Raw genomic sequence first — 15,203 nt, 5'->3', positions numbered from 1 at the left:
TGGCACAGTGGTTGAGAATCTGCCTGCCAATGCAGGGGACACAGGTTTGAGCCCTGGTCCAGGAAGGTCCCACATGCCACGGAGCAACTAAGCCACTGCGCCACAACTACTGAGCCTGCGTGCCACGACTACTGAAGCCCGCGCGCCTAGAGCCGGTACTCTGCAACAAGAGAAGCCACCGCAATGAGAAGCCTGCGCACCGCAACGAAGAGTAGTCCCCGCTCGCCGCAACTAGAAGAAAGCCTGCGCACAGCAACACAGCCAAAAATAAAAATAAATTAAAAATTAAGAGTACTTTCTTTAAATGTCTGACTTTTAAAACTTAAATAATGTCAAAATTGAAAGGAACTCATCATTCTAGAGATGAGGAAATTGAGGTCCAAGAAAATGAAGTAACTTGCTTGGTAAATAACAGAGGAAGATGTGATATGAAACATGTTCCAGTGAGTGTATTTTTATAAAATATGATCTTGAAAACTTGAAATGAAAAGACTAAAAATCTTAATTATGTTTTAAATTAACAATTGCAATCAAAGCCATAGTGATTTAGAATTCACAGGACCATACTAAAATTTACATTTGCTTAGAAAACAAATGTCCCTAACAAGGATAATTAATAGAATTATAAAAGAAAATATAAAGTCCAGCCACTCAGAAATATTTACTGAATACTTACTATGTGGCAGGAACTATTTTAGTCACCTGGGATATACCAGTAAAGAAAATACTTTTAAACATACTCAAGTTATGACAATTATACGTACATAATTGATAAGGAAATTATGAATCATTCTTTTTCCACTGAACTAGTTCTGCAAGCATTTTTAAAGCAGAACTTTTAGTGTTAATATTATTCTTAACAATGATAAAAATGTACTTTTCAAAATACGTATCATTCAAAGCTATTCAGTATGAATTCACTTCAGACTGAATCACTAAAATTTAACTTTTTAAAAAATATCCAGAATGATTCGGAATATGAACAGATCCTTAACAAATAAAAAACCCTTAGAACTGCTTTATTTGTACCTGAAACAGTAGGTCCTCAACATCACTAAGATTAGTACAGTCATTGTGGATCAGATCAAGGAGTTCCACCATTAGAAGCAGCCACATAGGAACCACCTCTCACTATAAAGTAAGGATACTGCTTTCTATAACCACGGTTGTTCATTTCTGGAACAATTTCCATACACACGTTTTCCTGCTCCTTATTCTGAATTCTACACTGCCAGCCACTCAAAAGAAAAAAAATCTCAGACTAACAGAGGCCAAATTTAGGGAGGGAAATAAAAATCTTCCTTCAGTCTAGGCTAAATGGACTGACTGCACAAAGAACTCCATACATCCAAAAGCACACAGATTTCTGCACCAGTTCCCAGGGTTCAAACAATACCAGTCATTCAATAGCTTTCCTTTTACATAAGCTGCTGTGAGAGAGCTCAGTCAGCTCTTCTGAACCTCATAACCCAGGATCCCGGAACTCTGATAAAGCCACCTTTTTCCTCAGCTCTGTTTTCATGTACTTTCTCTGGAAAGCAAACTTCATTTTTCCCCTAAAAAATAAATCTGAAAATCATCTCTTCTGTTTAATAAGTGATATACTCAATCCAAAATTATTATTCCATTAAAACTAAAAGCATTAACATAAAACCTAAGATCAATACCGAAAAACTGTTTGATAAAATATATTTTTAAATGCATGAGTTTAAAATATAATTTTAAATACGCTTCATCATGCTAATTACCAAATGATGCCATTTGTCTGCATTCTATTTGCTTCCAGTTGCACAATTTAAAAAATAGCCATCTGACACAAAATAACTTTCAAAAAATTAAAAGAAATTTTAGAAGAACTGTTAAAGCAGGGGAAAAGTGAATTTACACACACATACACACTCAACACTAACTACAGACATCAAAAATAATGAAAGACATTTCTTTGAGTGTTTGACCACACCCCCATTTAGGCCTCAGGAAAAATATACATATTCTTCACTGAACATCCCTTAGAAGCTTAAATAACAGTACTTTCTACCTTCAAAGCACATTATTATTGATTCTTCCAGTATCCTTTACCAGCTGAGTCTTTGGCAAATTCAAACTTTAAATATTAGTAAATATTTAAGCCATGGAAATGCTAATGTAAATACTTTTCAATCATACGGCAAACTTACTTCCTAAGACACTTATCAGACCTGCCACCCAGAAGTAAAACTCAGTTTTAGGGGACAAAATGAGAATGATACATTTACTTATTAAATTATCAGCTCCTGAATAGTCAATAGTTGCCTATATATTCATCTCCCTTGACTATGTACTATCACATAATCATTATCCCTTATAGAAATGATAAGATGCTACTCCAGAATTGTGATAATCTAGCTATTTTATCCACCCATCCTCCTTAAGAGTTCTGTGGCCCTTCTAATTCCTTTAACACTCTTTCCCTCTCCACATACATACTACATAATGCAAATAAACATGCTTTGAAAAATGAAAAGTTCTCTCTCCTAAGTTTTCTCTCCTTAAATAAAATAGTAAATCCTTAAAGATATTCCCCCTCTCCCCAAGAAGAACACAAAAAGAAGAGCTCTGAACATACTAACCATTTAACAGATATTTGGGGAAATTTCCATCATCACCCTTAGAGTTATAAGATTGAATCTGTCAAAAATGGGGAAAAAAAAAAAAAAAGAACTATTTATCTTTTCATCAACGTATTACTCCCTAATAACCACTGAAAGCACCAAAACCCTGTGTGTTCTGTGAAGCAGTAACCTCAGAAACATTTCAACACTCCCTGAGACTTAACGAACTTTGTTGGCAAAACAGATTCCATGTCTCAAAAATACCTTGCAAGTTCTCAAGAAGCAAATTCTTCAATCAATACAGTTTACCGCACATTCAACATCTGTGACCTTCTCCTTGGGACACACAAACCTTTTTCCTACCACTAAAGTCAGTATAATATTTTCTGATGCTTTATTAAAAGACCATCTGACTTTAGCAGATACCTCTTAATGTCCCTCTAAAAATACATTTTTTATATATTATATAAAGTATACATAATATATGTTTTCTAGAACTTCTCACCCTAAAATTTCACTCACCATTGCCCATGTTATCTTTTATAGTCAGAAAAGGCTTTTCATTTTCCTATAACATTGTATCTTCTTTAACTTTTGTCACCAAAAAGGGCCTGATATCAAGAGAAAGGAGCATATATAAACCTTTCTTTCATTTTTCCCAAATTTTCATTTATTACATAATATTAATCCACTGCCTTCTATAAACGAGTTTTAAAGCATTCCAACATTCTTGAAAGTCAAAGAAAACGAAGTACTAAAAGAGTTATTCACAGATTATTTATCTTTAGATTTTAAACAATTATTAGTAACTCATTTCAGGTTCATGTTTAGTTATCTATACCTAACCGTGACAGACTCTGGCGTGACAATGTATTCAATAGATAAATAGCAAGGAACTGTATACAGCAGGACTGAAACACAGTAACAGAGAAGCACCTGGGGACACAGTTCACATTTTATAGTAAGATCTGCCCATAGCTTTAAGTTTCTCTTCTATTAGAAAATAAACTTTGGGACTTCCCTGGTGGTCCAGTGGTTAAGATTGCGCGCTTGCACTGCAGGGGGCGCGGGTTTGATCCCTGGTTGGGGAAGTTCCACATGCCGAGCCCGGTGCGGCCAAAAAAAAAAAAGTAATAGGATACCATGGTCTCCCTATACTTTGTGTTGCCCAAATTAGAGACAGCTTTCTGAAAAATCAGTGGTTCTGTAGAGAATATCTGCACTAAAAATATATATATAATGAAAACACAAATATTTAGGGAAAAAAAGAAAATAAACTCTTATGGCAAATACATGTTTAGCTAACTAAAAATGAGTTATTTAACAACCTAATTTTTATTTTTCATTCAACACTGACATATTAAAAAAATCAGTTTAATATAAAAAACACTAGCATTACAAAACACCTGTGTATATAATAAAAAGTATACGATTCAGAAGATTTCTTATATAATCTTGAGCTATCAAATACTACTCATTATCATTCCTTCTTCTCCGCCTTCTGATTATCCTCTCATAATTATAAAAAATAAATGCAAAAGAAAAACCAGGAACTATAAACATGGCTATCCCATAAGTGATACTAGAAACACAAAACTATTTACAGACACACCTTACTTTCAGAACATGACCTAACTTCCCACATTCAAATCTACTTGACAAAGAAGCCCAAAGAATCTAAAACTGGGGTCTGATGTTTCTTTTCTCTTGGAGATAAAGGGTGTCTATGCTAATGGAGAGAAAACAGCCAGGAGAAGGAGATACAATAACCTTTGTACATGATGCAAAACTTACCCACTTGAAGGATCTAAGGCAATAGCTCTAGGTTGATCCAACTCTTGCCAAAATAAAACTTTTCGTAAAGATCCATCTAAATTAGAAACTTCAATACGATTAGTTTCAGAATCTGTCCAGTACAATTTTTCTCCAAGCCAATCACATGCCAGCCCATCAGGGGACAATAATCCAGAAACAACAACATTCTGTACACTCTCAGTTTTGTTGAACTCTGTTCGTTTAATGGCTTCTTCGCTGACATCACTCCAGTATATCAAGCCATGACCAAACACAAAGTCCACCGCAGCTGCATCCTCCAAGCCTCCAACTACAATCGTAGCATTCTCTTTGCCATTTGCAGCATCAACCAATCGCAAGTCCCGTCTGTTTGCATAAAGCAACAAAGGGGCCGCTAGAACAAAAAAAGAAAAATATGTAAGTCAAAACGAAGGAAATGTCTTGGTTCCTATAAATTGAGTTTCAAATTAGTGTTAGTGAGCAAATACTATCAAAACTAAAGAGTAAATAAATGTATAGAAAACTGTCAAAATCTTTTCACAAAGCATTATTTTTGCAGCATTTTAAATACAAAAGAGTTGCAAGGGGGGAAATTAATTCTACCAGGACAGTCTTTTCTTGTTAAAATAGTCTGTCAGATAAAATTTTAAAAAGCCTGGTCATTCCAAGAACTGGCAAGGATATGGAGCCAGTGGACCACTCATTCTCTCCTGAGGGGGGGGCTGTGAAATGGTGCAGCACCTTTGGAAAGCAGTTTGGCAGTTTCTTAAAAGACTAGATATTTACTTCAGAGAAATAAAAGTATATGTCAATACAAAGATCTGGTTGCATGATGTTCACAGCAGCTTTTTTGTTAATAACCCAAACTGGAACCAATCCAAATGTCATCAACAGACTAACGGATGAAAAAACAGTGATATATCCATACAATAAAAAGTAATGGGGACCAAGACTGAACCAGGAAGAAATAGAAAATATGAACAGACCAACACAAGTAATGAAATTGAAACTGTGATTAAAAATCTTCCAACAAAAAAGTCCAGGACCAGATGGCTTCACAGGTGAATTCTATCAAACATTTAGAGAAGAGCTAACACCCATCCTTCTCAAACTCTTCCAAAAAATTATGGAGGAAGGAACACTCCCAAACTCATTCTATGAGGCCACCATCACCCTGATACCAAAACCAGACAAAGATACTACAAAAAAAGAAAATTACAGACCAATATCACTGATGAATATAGATGCAAAAATCCTCAACAAAATACTAGCAAACAGAATCCAACAACACATTAAAAGGATCATACACCATGATCAAGTGGGATTTATCCCAGGGATGCAAGGATTCTTCAATATATGCAAATCAATCAATGTGATACACCATATTAACAAATTGAAGAAGAAAAACCATATGATCATCTCAATAGATGCAGAAAAAGCTTTTGACAAAATTCAACACCCATTTATGATAAAAACTCTCCAGAGAGTGGGCATAGAGGGGACCCACCTCAACATAATAAAGGCCATATACGACAAACCCACAGCAAACATTATTCTCAATGGTGAAAATCAGAAAGCATTTCCTCTAAGATCAGGAACACGACAAGGATATCCACTCTCACCACTATTATTCAACATAGTTTTGGAAGTCCTAGCCATGGCAATCAGAGAAGAGAAGAAAAAAGGATAAAATGAATACAAATTGGAAAAGAAGAAGTAAAACGGTCACTGTTTGCAGATGACATGATACTATACATAGAGAATCCTAAAGATGCCACCAGAAAACTACTACAGCTAATCAATGAATTTGGTAAAGTTGCAGGATACAAAATTAATGCACAGAAATCTCTTGCATTCCTATACACTAATGAGGAAAAATCTGAAAGAGAAAGTAAGGAAACACTCCCATTTACCATGGCAACAAAAAGAATAAAATACCTAGGAATAAACCTACCTAGGGAGACAAAAGACCTGTATGCAGAAAACTATAAGACACTGATGAAAGAAATTAAAGATGATACCAACAGATGGAGAGATATACCATGTTCTTGGATTGGAAGAATCAATATTGTGAAAATGACTATACTACCCAAAGCAATCTACAGATTCAATGCAATCCCTATGAAATTACCAATGGCATTTTTTATGGAACTAGAAAAAAAAAATCTTAAAATTTGTATGGAGACACGAAAGACCCCGAATAGCCAAAGCAGTCTTGAGGGAAAAAAACGGAGCTGGAGGAATCAGACTCCCTGACTTCAGACTATATTACAAAGCTACAATAATCAAGAAAATATGGTACTGGTACAAAAACAGAAACAGATCAACAGATCAATGGAACAAGATAGAAAGCCCAGAGATAAACCCACGCACCTATGGTCAACTAATCTATGACGAAGGAAGCAAGGATATACAATGGAGAAAAGACAGTCTCTTAAATAAGTGGTGCTGGGAAACCTGGACAGGTACATGTAAAAGAATGAAATTAGAATACTCCCTAACACCATACACAAAAATAAACTCAAAATGGATTAGAGACCTAAATGTAAGACCGGACACTATAAAACTCTTAGAGGAAAACATAGGAAGAACAGTCTTTGACATAAATCACAGCAAGATCTTTTTTGATCCACCTCCTAGAGTAATGGAAATAAAAACAAAAATAAACAAATGGGACCTAATGAAACTTCAAAGCTTTTGCACAGCAAAGGAAACCATAAACAAGATGAAAAAAAACCCTCAGAATGGAAGAAAATATTTGCAAATGAATCAACGGACAAAGGATTAAACTCCTAAATATATAAACAGCTCATGCAGCTCAATATTAAAGAAACAAACAACCCAATCCAAAAATGGGCAGAAGACCTAAACAGACATTTCTCCAAAGAAGACATACAGATGGCCAAGAGGCACATGAAAAGCTGCTCAACATCACTAATTATTAGAGAAATGCAAATCAAAACTACAATGAAGTACCACCCCACACCAGTTAGAATGGGCATCATCACAAAATCTACAAACAACAAATGCTGGAGAGGGTGTGGAGCAAAGGAAACCCTCTTGCACTGCTGATGGGAATGTAAATTGATACAGCCACTTTGGAGAACAGTATGGAGGTTCCTTAAAAAACTAAAAATAGAATTACCATATGACCCAGCAATCCCACTACTGGGCATATATCCAGAGAAAACCATAATTCAAAAAGACACATGCACCCCAATGTTTATTGCAGCACTATTTACAATAGTCATGTCCTGGAAACAACCTAAATGCCCATCGACAGACGAATGGATAAAGAAAATGTGGTACACATATACGATGGACTATTACTCAGCCATAAAAAGGAACAAAATTGGGTCATTTGTAGAGAAGTGGATGGATCTAGAGACTGTCATACAGAGTGAAGTAAGTCAGAAAGAGAAATACCAGTATCATATATTAACGCATATATGTGGAACCTAGAAAAATCGTACAGATGAACCGGTTTGCAGGACAGAAACTGAGACACAGATGTAGAGAACAAATGTATGGACACTAAGGGGGGAAAGCGGCGGGGGGTGGTGGTGTGATGAATTGGGAGATTGGGATTGACACGTATACACTGATGTGTATAAAATGCATAACTAATAAAAATCTGCTGTATAAAAAAATAAAATAAAATTAATTTCAAAAAAAAAAAGTAATAGGGATTTCCCTGGTGGTGCAGTGGTTAAGAATCTGCCTGCCAATGCAGGGGACACAGCTTCGAGCCCTGATCTGGGGAAATCCCACATGCCGCGGAGTAACTAAGCCTGTGCACCACAACCACTGAGCCTGTGCTCTAGAGCCCACAAGCCACAACTACTGAGCCCGCATGCCACAACTACTGAAGCCCACGCGCCTAGAGCTCGTGCTCCACAACAAGAGAAGCCACCGCAATGAGAAGCCCGCGCACCACAACGAGGAGTAGCCCTTGCCTGCCGCAACTAGAGAAAGCCCACACGCAGCAACGAAGACCCAACGCAGCCAAACATAAATTAAAAAAAAAAAAAAGTAACAAACTATTGGGAATTCCCTGGCAGTCCAGTGGTTAAGACTCCACACTTCCACTACAGGGGGCACGGGTTCAATCCCCAGTCAGGAAACTAAAATCCCGAGTGCCACACGGCATGCAAAAAAAAAAAGTAATGAACTATTTGTTTATGTAACTTGGGTGAATCTCAAAATAATTATGTAGAATAAAAGAAATCAGAATAAAAGTGTATATATTACATGCTCCATTTATATAAAATTTTAGAAAATTCAGATTAATCTATTGTAACAAAAAGCAGATCGGTGGTTGTCTGGAGGTGGGGAGAGAGGGCGGAAAAGAAGAGGAGGAGGGATGATAAAGGGGCATGAGGAAACTTTTGTAGGTGATGGCTATATTATACTGACTGTGATGATGGTTCCAGAAGTGCATACATATGTCAAAACTTATTAAATTTTAAACTTTACATATGTGTAATTTATTGAATTATCAATTATACCTTAATAAAAATCTGGCAGATATAGTTCTTAATACAACTATTTTTATTGTTTTATATTATTATTAGAATGATCTTTGAATAAGACCTAATACCAAAACTAAATATAAAGCCTATCCGAAAGAGATATTTAACTCTGAGAAAGCTGAAGCTGTTAGGACTGAAGTAGTATAAATGCTTTTTTTAACCCAAAATATGGGTTTTGGTTTTTTTAAAGCATTTATTCCAAGCTTCTGACATCTACTTTCCCAGTATCAACAGTAATTAAAGATCTAGAGCACCACTATCCAACAGAAATTTCTATGATGATAGAAGTGTTCTCTCCACTGTGCAATACAATAGCCACTGGCCACATGTGGCTATGGAGCACTTAAAAGATGGCTAGTATGACTAAGAAAATAAATTTTTAATTTTATTTAATCTTAATTCATTTAAACTTAAGTAGACAAGTGGTCGTACGGATAGCACAGATCTAGTGGCTGAGATGAAGAACACAGACGAGGCAGCAAAAATAAGACCAGAGTTACGATGCAATAATCTACATGATCTTCTCTCACAATTACTTACTAAAGGTCTAAAACAGTCATCCAAAGCCAAGACCAAGTGCCACTGAAAACTAACCACTCCCCTCTTTAAGAAACTAATTTTTTAAAAAATTAAGGTGCTCAAAAACAGTAAAGAAAAAAGTGATGTTTAAGCCAGTTTATGGGTTGTGTCTGCCAAATGGAGTTATGAAGTCCACTATTTTCATCAGTAAGCACAACATGAACTTCCCTTCTAACTAAGCTTAAGTCCAACTTTCTTAGTCAAAAACAGATGGGCGGACAGCTTTTTAAAAAAGTGACTAAGAGCCCTTCCTGCTTATTCTGCGTACCTACAGCTGCTATTGGCAAATTAGTAAATTTCCCTCACAGACTCACTTTTAGCTCATTTCAGGCCTTCATACATCACACTGATTTATCAGTCCACATAGTGTTCACTGCACTATCTTATACTGAGCCCCCCATATTATGCGCCAATTATAAAAATCAGAAGAAGGGTCAATATTAGTTAAGGGTACAATGTTAAGTGCTACACAAGGCTAAGAAATAGCCCCAGAGCATTTACAATTTAAAATCCAAGAGTGATAATAATCTGATATTTATTGGGCACCTTTCTTTATGGCACTTTCCTTGGAAAACTATACCAAATCTGTATATGGCATTAAGTGGCAGCTAAATGTCTTTTATGGCTTTCAAGTTAAACATTAACATTTCTACTAAATATGTGGTCTACAAAATCCAAAGAACCTTTCTGGTCATTTAAGGCCTCACAAGCCTTAAGAGTACAAAAAAAAAAGGAGGGGAGGGGGGTGCGTGGGTGGGTGTGAACAAGTTAATTTAAGTTAGCAGTAGTGATTATAATTGAGGATTTCTAAAGGACTATACATAAACCTACACACACTATTAAAAAGAAATCCCAGAGCTCATCCTGTCCAACCACCCTTCTGATACTTCAATACTTTCTACAATATTGTCACCAATATCTACTTGGCAGTATATTAAATGGGACATCTGAAAGGTATAATTTGACTTGTAATACTGTTTTAATCTACTAAAGAAATACACTGGATCCACACACACTTGCCCCTAGTTGTAGCGTATGTGCCATGCACTCAGTATCTTCCACTCCAAAGCACTTACCTTCAGACTTCCTAATACCCAGATAACCCAAATAACCACCATCATATCTCTTTAGTGAACCTTCACAGGTGCTTAGAAATCCTTATTTTCCTGTATTAACTTCCTACCAATCTTTCCCTAGTGCCTTTCTAAACTTTTTCTGCTTTCCTGAAGACAAATTCTATGCTTTGAATCCTTCATCCCAGATCTTCACAAAGTAATCTCAGTGAAGCAGGAAGCAAGGTAAATGTCGTACATCCCCAACATCTTATTTTAAACTTCTCAAAAGAATAGATAAGGTTTGAATCTGGCCTTGAAGGATTTGCTTGCTGGATAAGGTTAGAGAAATATGGATATTGGATAAAGTAGAAGTATTAGAAGACTAAAGGAGTTAATAGCTAATGGGTGGTTATATGAAGTGTATACCAATACTGTAAGGTTTTGTTATTAATATAATTATTCTCTTGGTGGTAGCAAGGTTAGCTTTATTAAAACAAAGTTTTTTGAGAGCAGGGACTTGGCAGGAGCCATTGGAGATTCAAGAAACAGGATAGTGAGATGGCCAACAAGAAGTTACATGTATAGAACTGAAGCTTAGGCTGGAGAGGATGACTTGAAAATTACCTGAATAGAGTTGCTGGTTGACCAGGTGAACTTGGATAATCTCTTCTACACTCTCTTACTTAGGGAACAACACAGAGTGTAGATGAGAAAATTATGTAAGTTGGCCGTCTCTTCCTGCCATAAAATTAAATTCATCACCTTCCCCCCAAAGAAAACCCTCAAGAGTCAATGGTACCACAATTTTCCTAATCCTACTGGTGCGCCATGGAGCCATCCTTGACACCCACCTTTTCCCCCCGTCTGCCAATCACTCACTGTCTTGTTGATTCTCCTTTAGCATGTCCTTAAATCTGCCTCTTCTTTTCCCTTTTTTAGAACCACTATCCTACTCTAGACCTTCATAACCTCATGCCTAAACTACCTCAATAGTAAATGATCTCAACACTCTCCCTTCCGTTTTCTACTTCCAATACTTCTACTTTCTCCAACTCAAAAAGCTTTCTGATTTCCTGTGCCTAAAATTAAAAAGCCTCAATACCTCAGGCCTCCACCGGGTGCTTTCTACCTATGACTCTAACTTACCTTTTATAGTCTCTGCGTCATACAAACTAGTTTTTAACACATCAACTGTGAGCACATCATACTCCATCACCACAGTGTATTCATTTTCCTGCACGCTCCATATTTCTCTAACCTTATCCAGCAAGCAAATCCTTCAAGGCCAGATTCAAACCTTATCTATTCCAAGAATCTTTCCAATTGCCTCAGCTTTCCTTCTTTGCACCCTTACAGTCTTCACCACTTATTTGATATTAGCATTTTTTTAGGTATATTTCCTTCTTCAACTAGGACCTCTGCCACTTGGGAACAGGAGCCATACCTTTTAACTAATTTGGGGAATCCCTAACACAGTTTACTGTATGACGGTCATATAAAAAACAATTATTAATATTTAAAAGGAATTTTTTAGAACCTGATCTAAAAACATACTTGTCATAAACCCTAAAGGATTTTACATTAAGTACTGGCCAAATGCATACAAATGCCCAACTTACACATTGACTTGGCCTGACCAGATTAGTCAGGCTTCTGGGCCCTAAACTTCGGCTAGCTCTAACCTTAAGCAAGCCAATCCAGAACATCCTCTCTTAAGGACTCATTTGAAGTATCAGCTGACCATACACTCAAAAAAATCTCCTGTTAAAACTGCCCTGGTCATGTCATCTGCTAACCTCTACCCACTTGTCCCACTTTCCCACAAAGATCCTGCTGGCACTATTCATTTCTACATACAAGAGTAAAGCCGTCTTGGGTTTGATTCTGAGATACCTGCATACCCTGTGGTCATTCTCCTTATTGCAAAAATCTTTTTGAATAAAGACTCGCCTTACCAAGCAGGAATTTATTTGTATTTGACATCTGTATAATGAGTGACATGACTTGGATGGGTATTGACCTCACCTATGGACCCGTGCCATCCCCACCTCAATAATGACACTTCGTGAGTCATTTAAACTCCTCTCCTGCTCAGAGATTCAGGGATCTTTCCTTGAGTTCAACTCTTTAACCAGTGCTGCAGACATCTTATCTGTTGCAACATGGTAAGAAGTTACCTTGATATTTTCCAGCAAATAATTTTTTTCTTTGACTCTCTGAGTAGACAATCACACCCTAACTCTTGAGGCGGAATATTCCCAGCTCTTCTGTGAGGCCTCTTCTAACTTCCCTAACTCCTATAATGGAGATTACACAAGGGAATTTCCTTGGCTCTTCACAAGGGAATACCCTTTCCCAGCTCCTTTAAATTCTTATGTCTTCATCATCAAAAAATCTACAAACAATAAATGCTGGAGACGGTGTGGAGAAAAGGGAACACTCTTGCACTGTTGGTGGGAATGTAAATTGATACAGCCACTATGGAGAACAGTATGGAGGTTCCTTAAAAAACTAAAAATAGAACTACCATACGACCCAGCAATCCCACTACTGGGCATATACCCTGAGAAAACCATAATTCAAAGAGTCACGTACCACAATGTTCACTGCAGCTCTATTTACAATAACCAGGACATGGAAGCAACCTAAGTGTCCATCGACAGATGAATGGATAAAGAAGATGTGGCATATATATACCATGGAATATTACTCAGTCATAAAAAGAAACAAAATTGAGTTATCTGTAGTGAGGTGGATGGACCTAGAGTCTGTCATACAGAGTGAAGTAAGTCAGAAAAAGAAAAACAAACACCGTATGCTAACACATATATATGGAATTAAAAATAATGGTTATGAAGAACCTAGGGGCAGGACAGGAATAAAGACGCAGACTTAGAAAATGGACTTGAGGACACGGGGAGAAGGAAGGGTAAGCTGGGACAAAGTGAGAGAGTGGCATGGACTTACATATATTACCAAATGGAAAATAGCTAGCTAGTGGGAAGCAGCCGCATAGCACAGGGAGATCAGCTGGGTGCTTTTGACCACCTAGAGGGGTGGGATAGGGAGGGTGGGAGGGAGATGCAAGAGGGAGGAGATATGGGGATATATGCATAGCTGATATTATACTCTAATAAAGATGTAAAAAAAAAAAAAGAAAAAGAAAAAAAATTCTTATGTCTTGTTTAATTATCTAACCCAACAGGTGACTGTCACTCTATTGAGCGCCCTCCGTCTTCTCCCACTGACCACATGCTTCACCGTTACAGCACTAATTCAGTCCAGTATCTTCAAAAATAGCAAAATTTTACTAAAGACAATTTAGAACTTCAATGTCCTCCTTGGGAAACGGGATCTCCCTAAAACCTCTCCTTTCCCGTCACCATCTCTCTTCCCTCCTCCATTTTACCAACCTCAACCTTCCCTTAAATCCTTTATCTTTCCTCCTTTAATACCCCAATCTCCTCCACCCCTCTATCCACCCTGTCAGACCTTTCCCTTCTCACTCCAACCCCTCAATTCCCTGTAGTCACTAGCACTTCAAGGCTCCCTTTTCCCCCCTAGGGACTCATGAGGGGCTCAGGGACCTGAAGTTAAAAATACAAATTGGAAGCAGGCTGGATCTTTTATCCACTCAAATGAGCTTCTGAGACACCCAGACAGCCCTTGGTCTCTCTTTGGGCCCTCACTCAAAATGTAGTCCACAGCCTCCTTAAGATTATCCACTCAAATGAGCTTCTGAGACACCCAGACAGCCCTTGGTCTCTCTTTGGGCCCTCACTCAAAATGTAGTCCACAGCCTCCTTAAGATTACATGTCAGGGCAAAGAAAATCTGAAAAGTCTCCTCCACAAATAATGGTGGGAAGACTTTAGCCTTCACAGTGACTGGGTAGGTAACCTCAACCTGCCCTATCTGCCAGAAACACAAAGATAAAGGAAGGATAAGAACTAGCTCTTCTACATAAACCATCAGTGAGCTGAAACTTTCAAACTGACGCTATAAGCTATTTGTATGTCTTATGTACATATGTATGTATGTTATATATGTATATAAAATACTTCCCTACCTTCAGATGGTATTGTTAAGTATAATTTTAGATTATGAAATCCCTTGAAGGAGTTCTATTCTGATTAGCTTGAAGATAAATAGGTGCTCACAGGTTCTTTTTGGAGTGATGAAAATGTTTTAAAACTGACTGTGGTGATGGTGGCACAACTCTGTGAATAGACTAAAAACTACTGAACTGGGCTTCCCTGGTGGCGCAGTGGTTGAGAGTCTGCCTGCCAATGCAGGAGACACGGGTTCGAGCCCTGGTCTAGGAAGATCCCACATGCCGCGGAGCAAATGGGCCCGTGAGCCACAACTACTGAGCCTGCGCGTCTGGAGCCTGTGCTCCGCAACAAGAGGCCGTGACAGTGAGAGGCCCGCGCACCGCGATGAAGAGTGGCCCCCACTTGCCGCAACTAGAGAAAGCCCTCGCACAGAAACGAAGACCCAACACACCCAAAAATAAATAAATAAATAAATAAATTTAAAGTACGTGCCGAAAAAACCAAGAATTTAAAAAAAAAAAAAAAAAACTACTGAACTGTACACGTGACATGGGTGGATTGTATGGTGTGTGAATATCTCAATAAAGCTGTTAAAATA

The 15,203-nt window shown here is 37.6% G+C and overlaps 1 protein-coding gene across 1 annotated transcript in view; it reads right to left on the bottom strand.

Moving 5' to 3' along the window:
* Positions 1–15,203, bottom strand: part of LRP6 (LDL receptor related protein 6) — a 184,908-nt gene that overhangs the window by 160,165 nt on the left and 9,540 nt on the right. Inside the window, exon 2 of the mRNA XM_061205368.1 lies at positions 4,386–4,779. Within this exon, the coding sequence (XP_061061351.1) occupies positions 4,386–4,779 (394 nt within the window). The remainder of the gene's footprint in view (positions 1–4,385; positions 4,780–15,203) is intronic.

Source organism: Eubalaena glacialis, chromosome 11, assembly GCF_028564815.1.
Source record: "Eubalaena glacialis isolate mEubGla1 chromosome 11, mEubGla1.1.hap2.+ XY, whole genome shotgun sequence".
Classification (NCBI taxonomy): domain Eukaryota; kingdom Metazoa; phylum Chordata; class Mammalia; order Artiodactyla; family Balaenidae; genus Eubalaena; species Eubalaena glacialis.
Note: the sequence above shows the minus strand (reverse complement) of the source record. Positions and strands in the feature narration are given on the sequence as shown.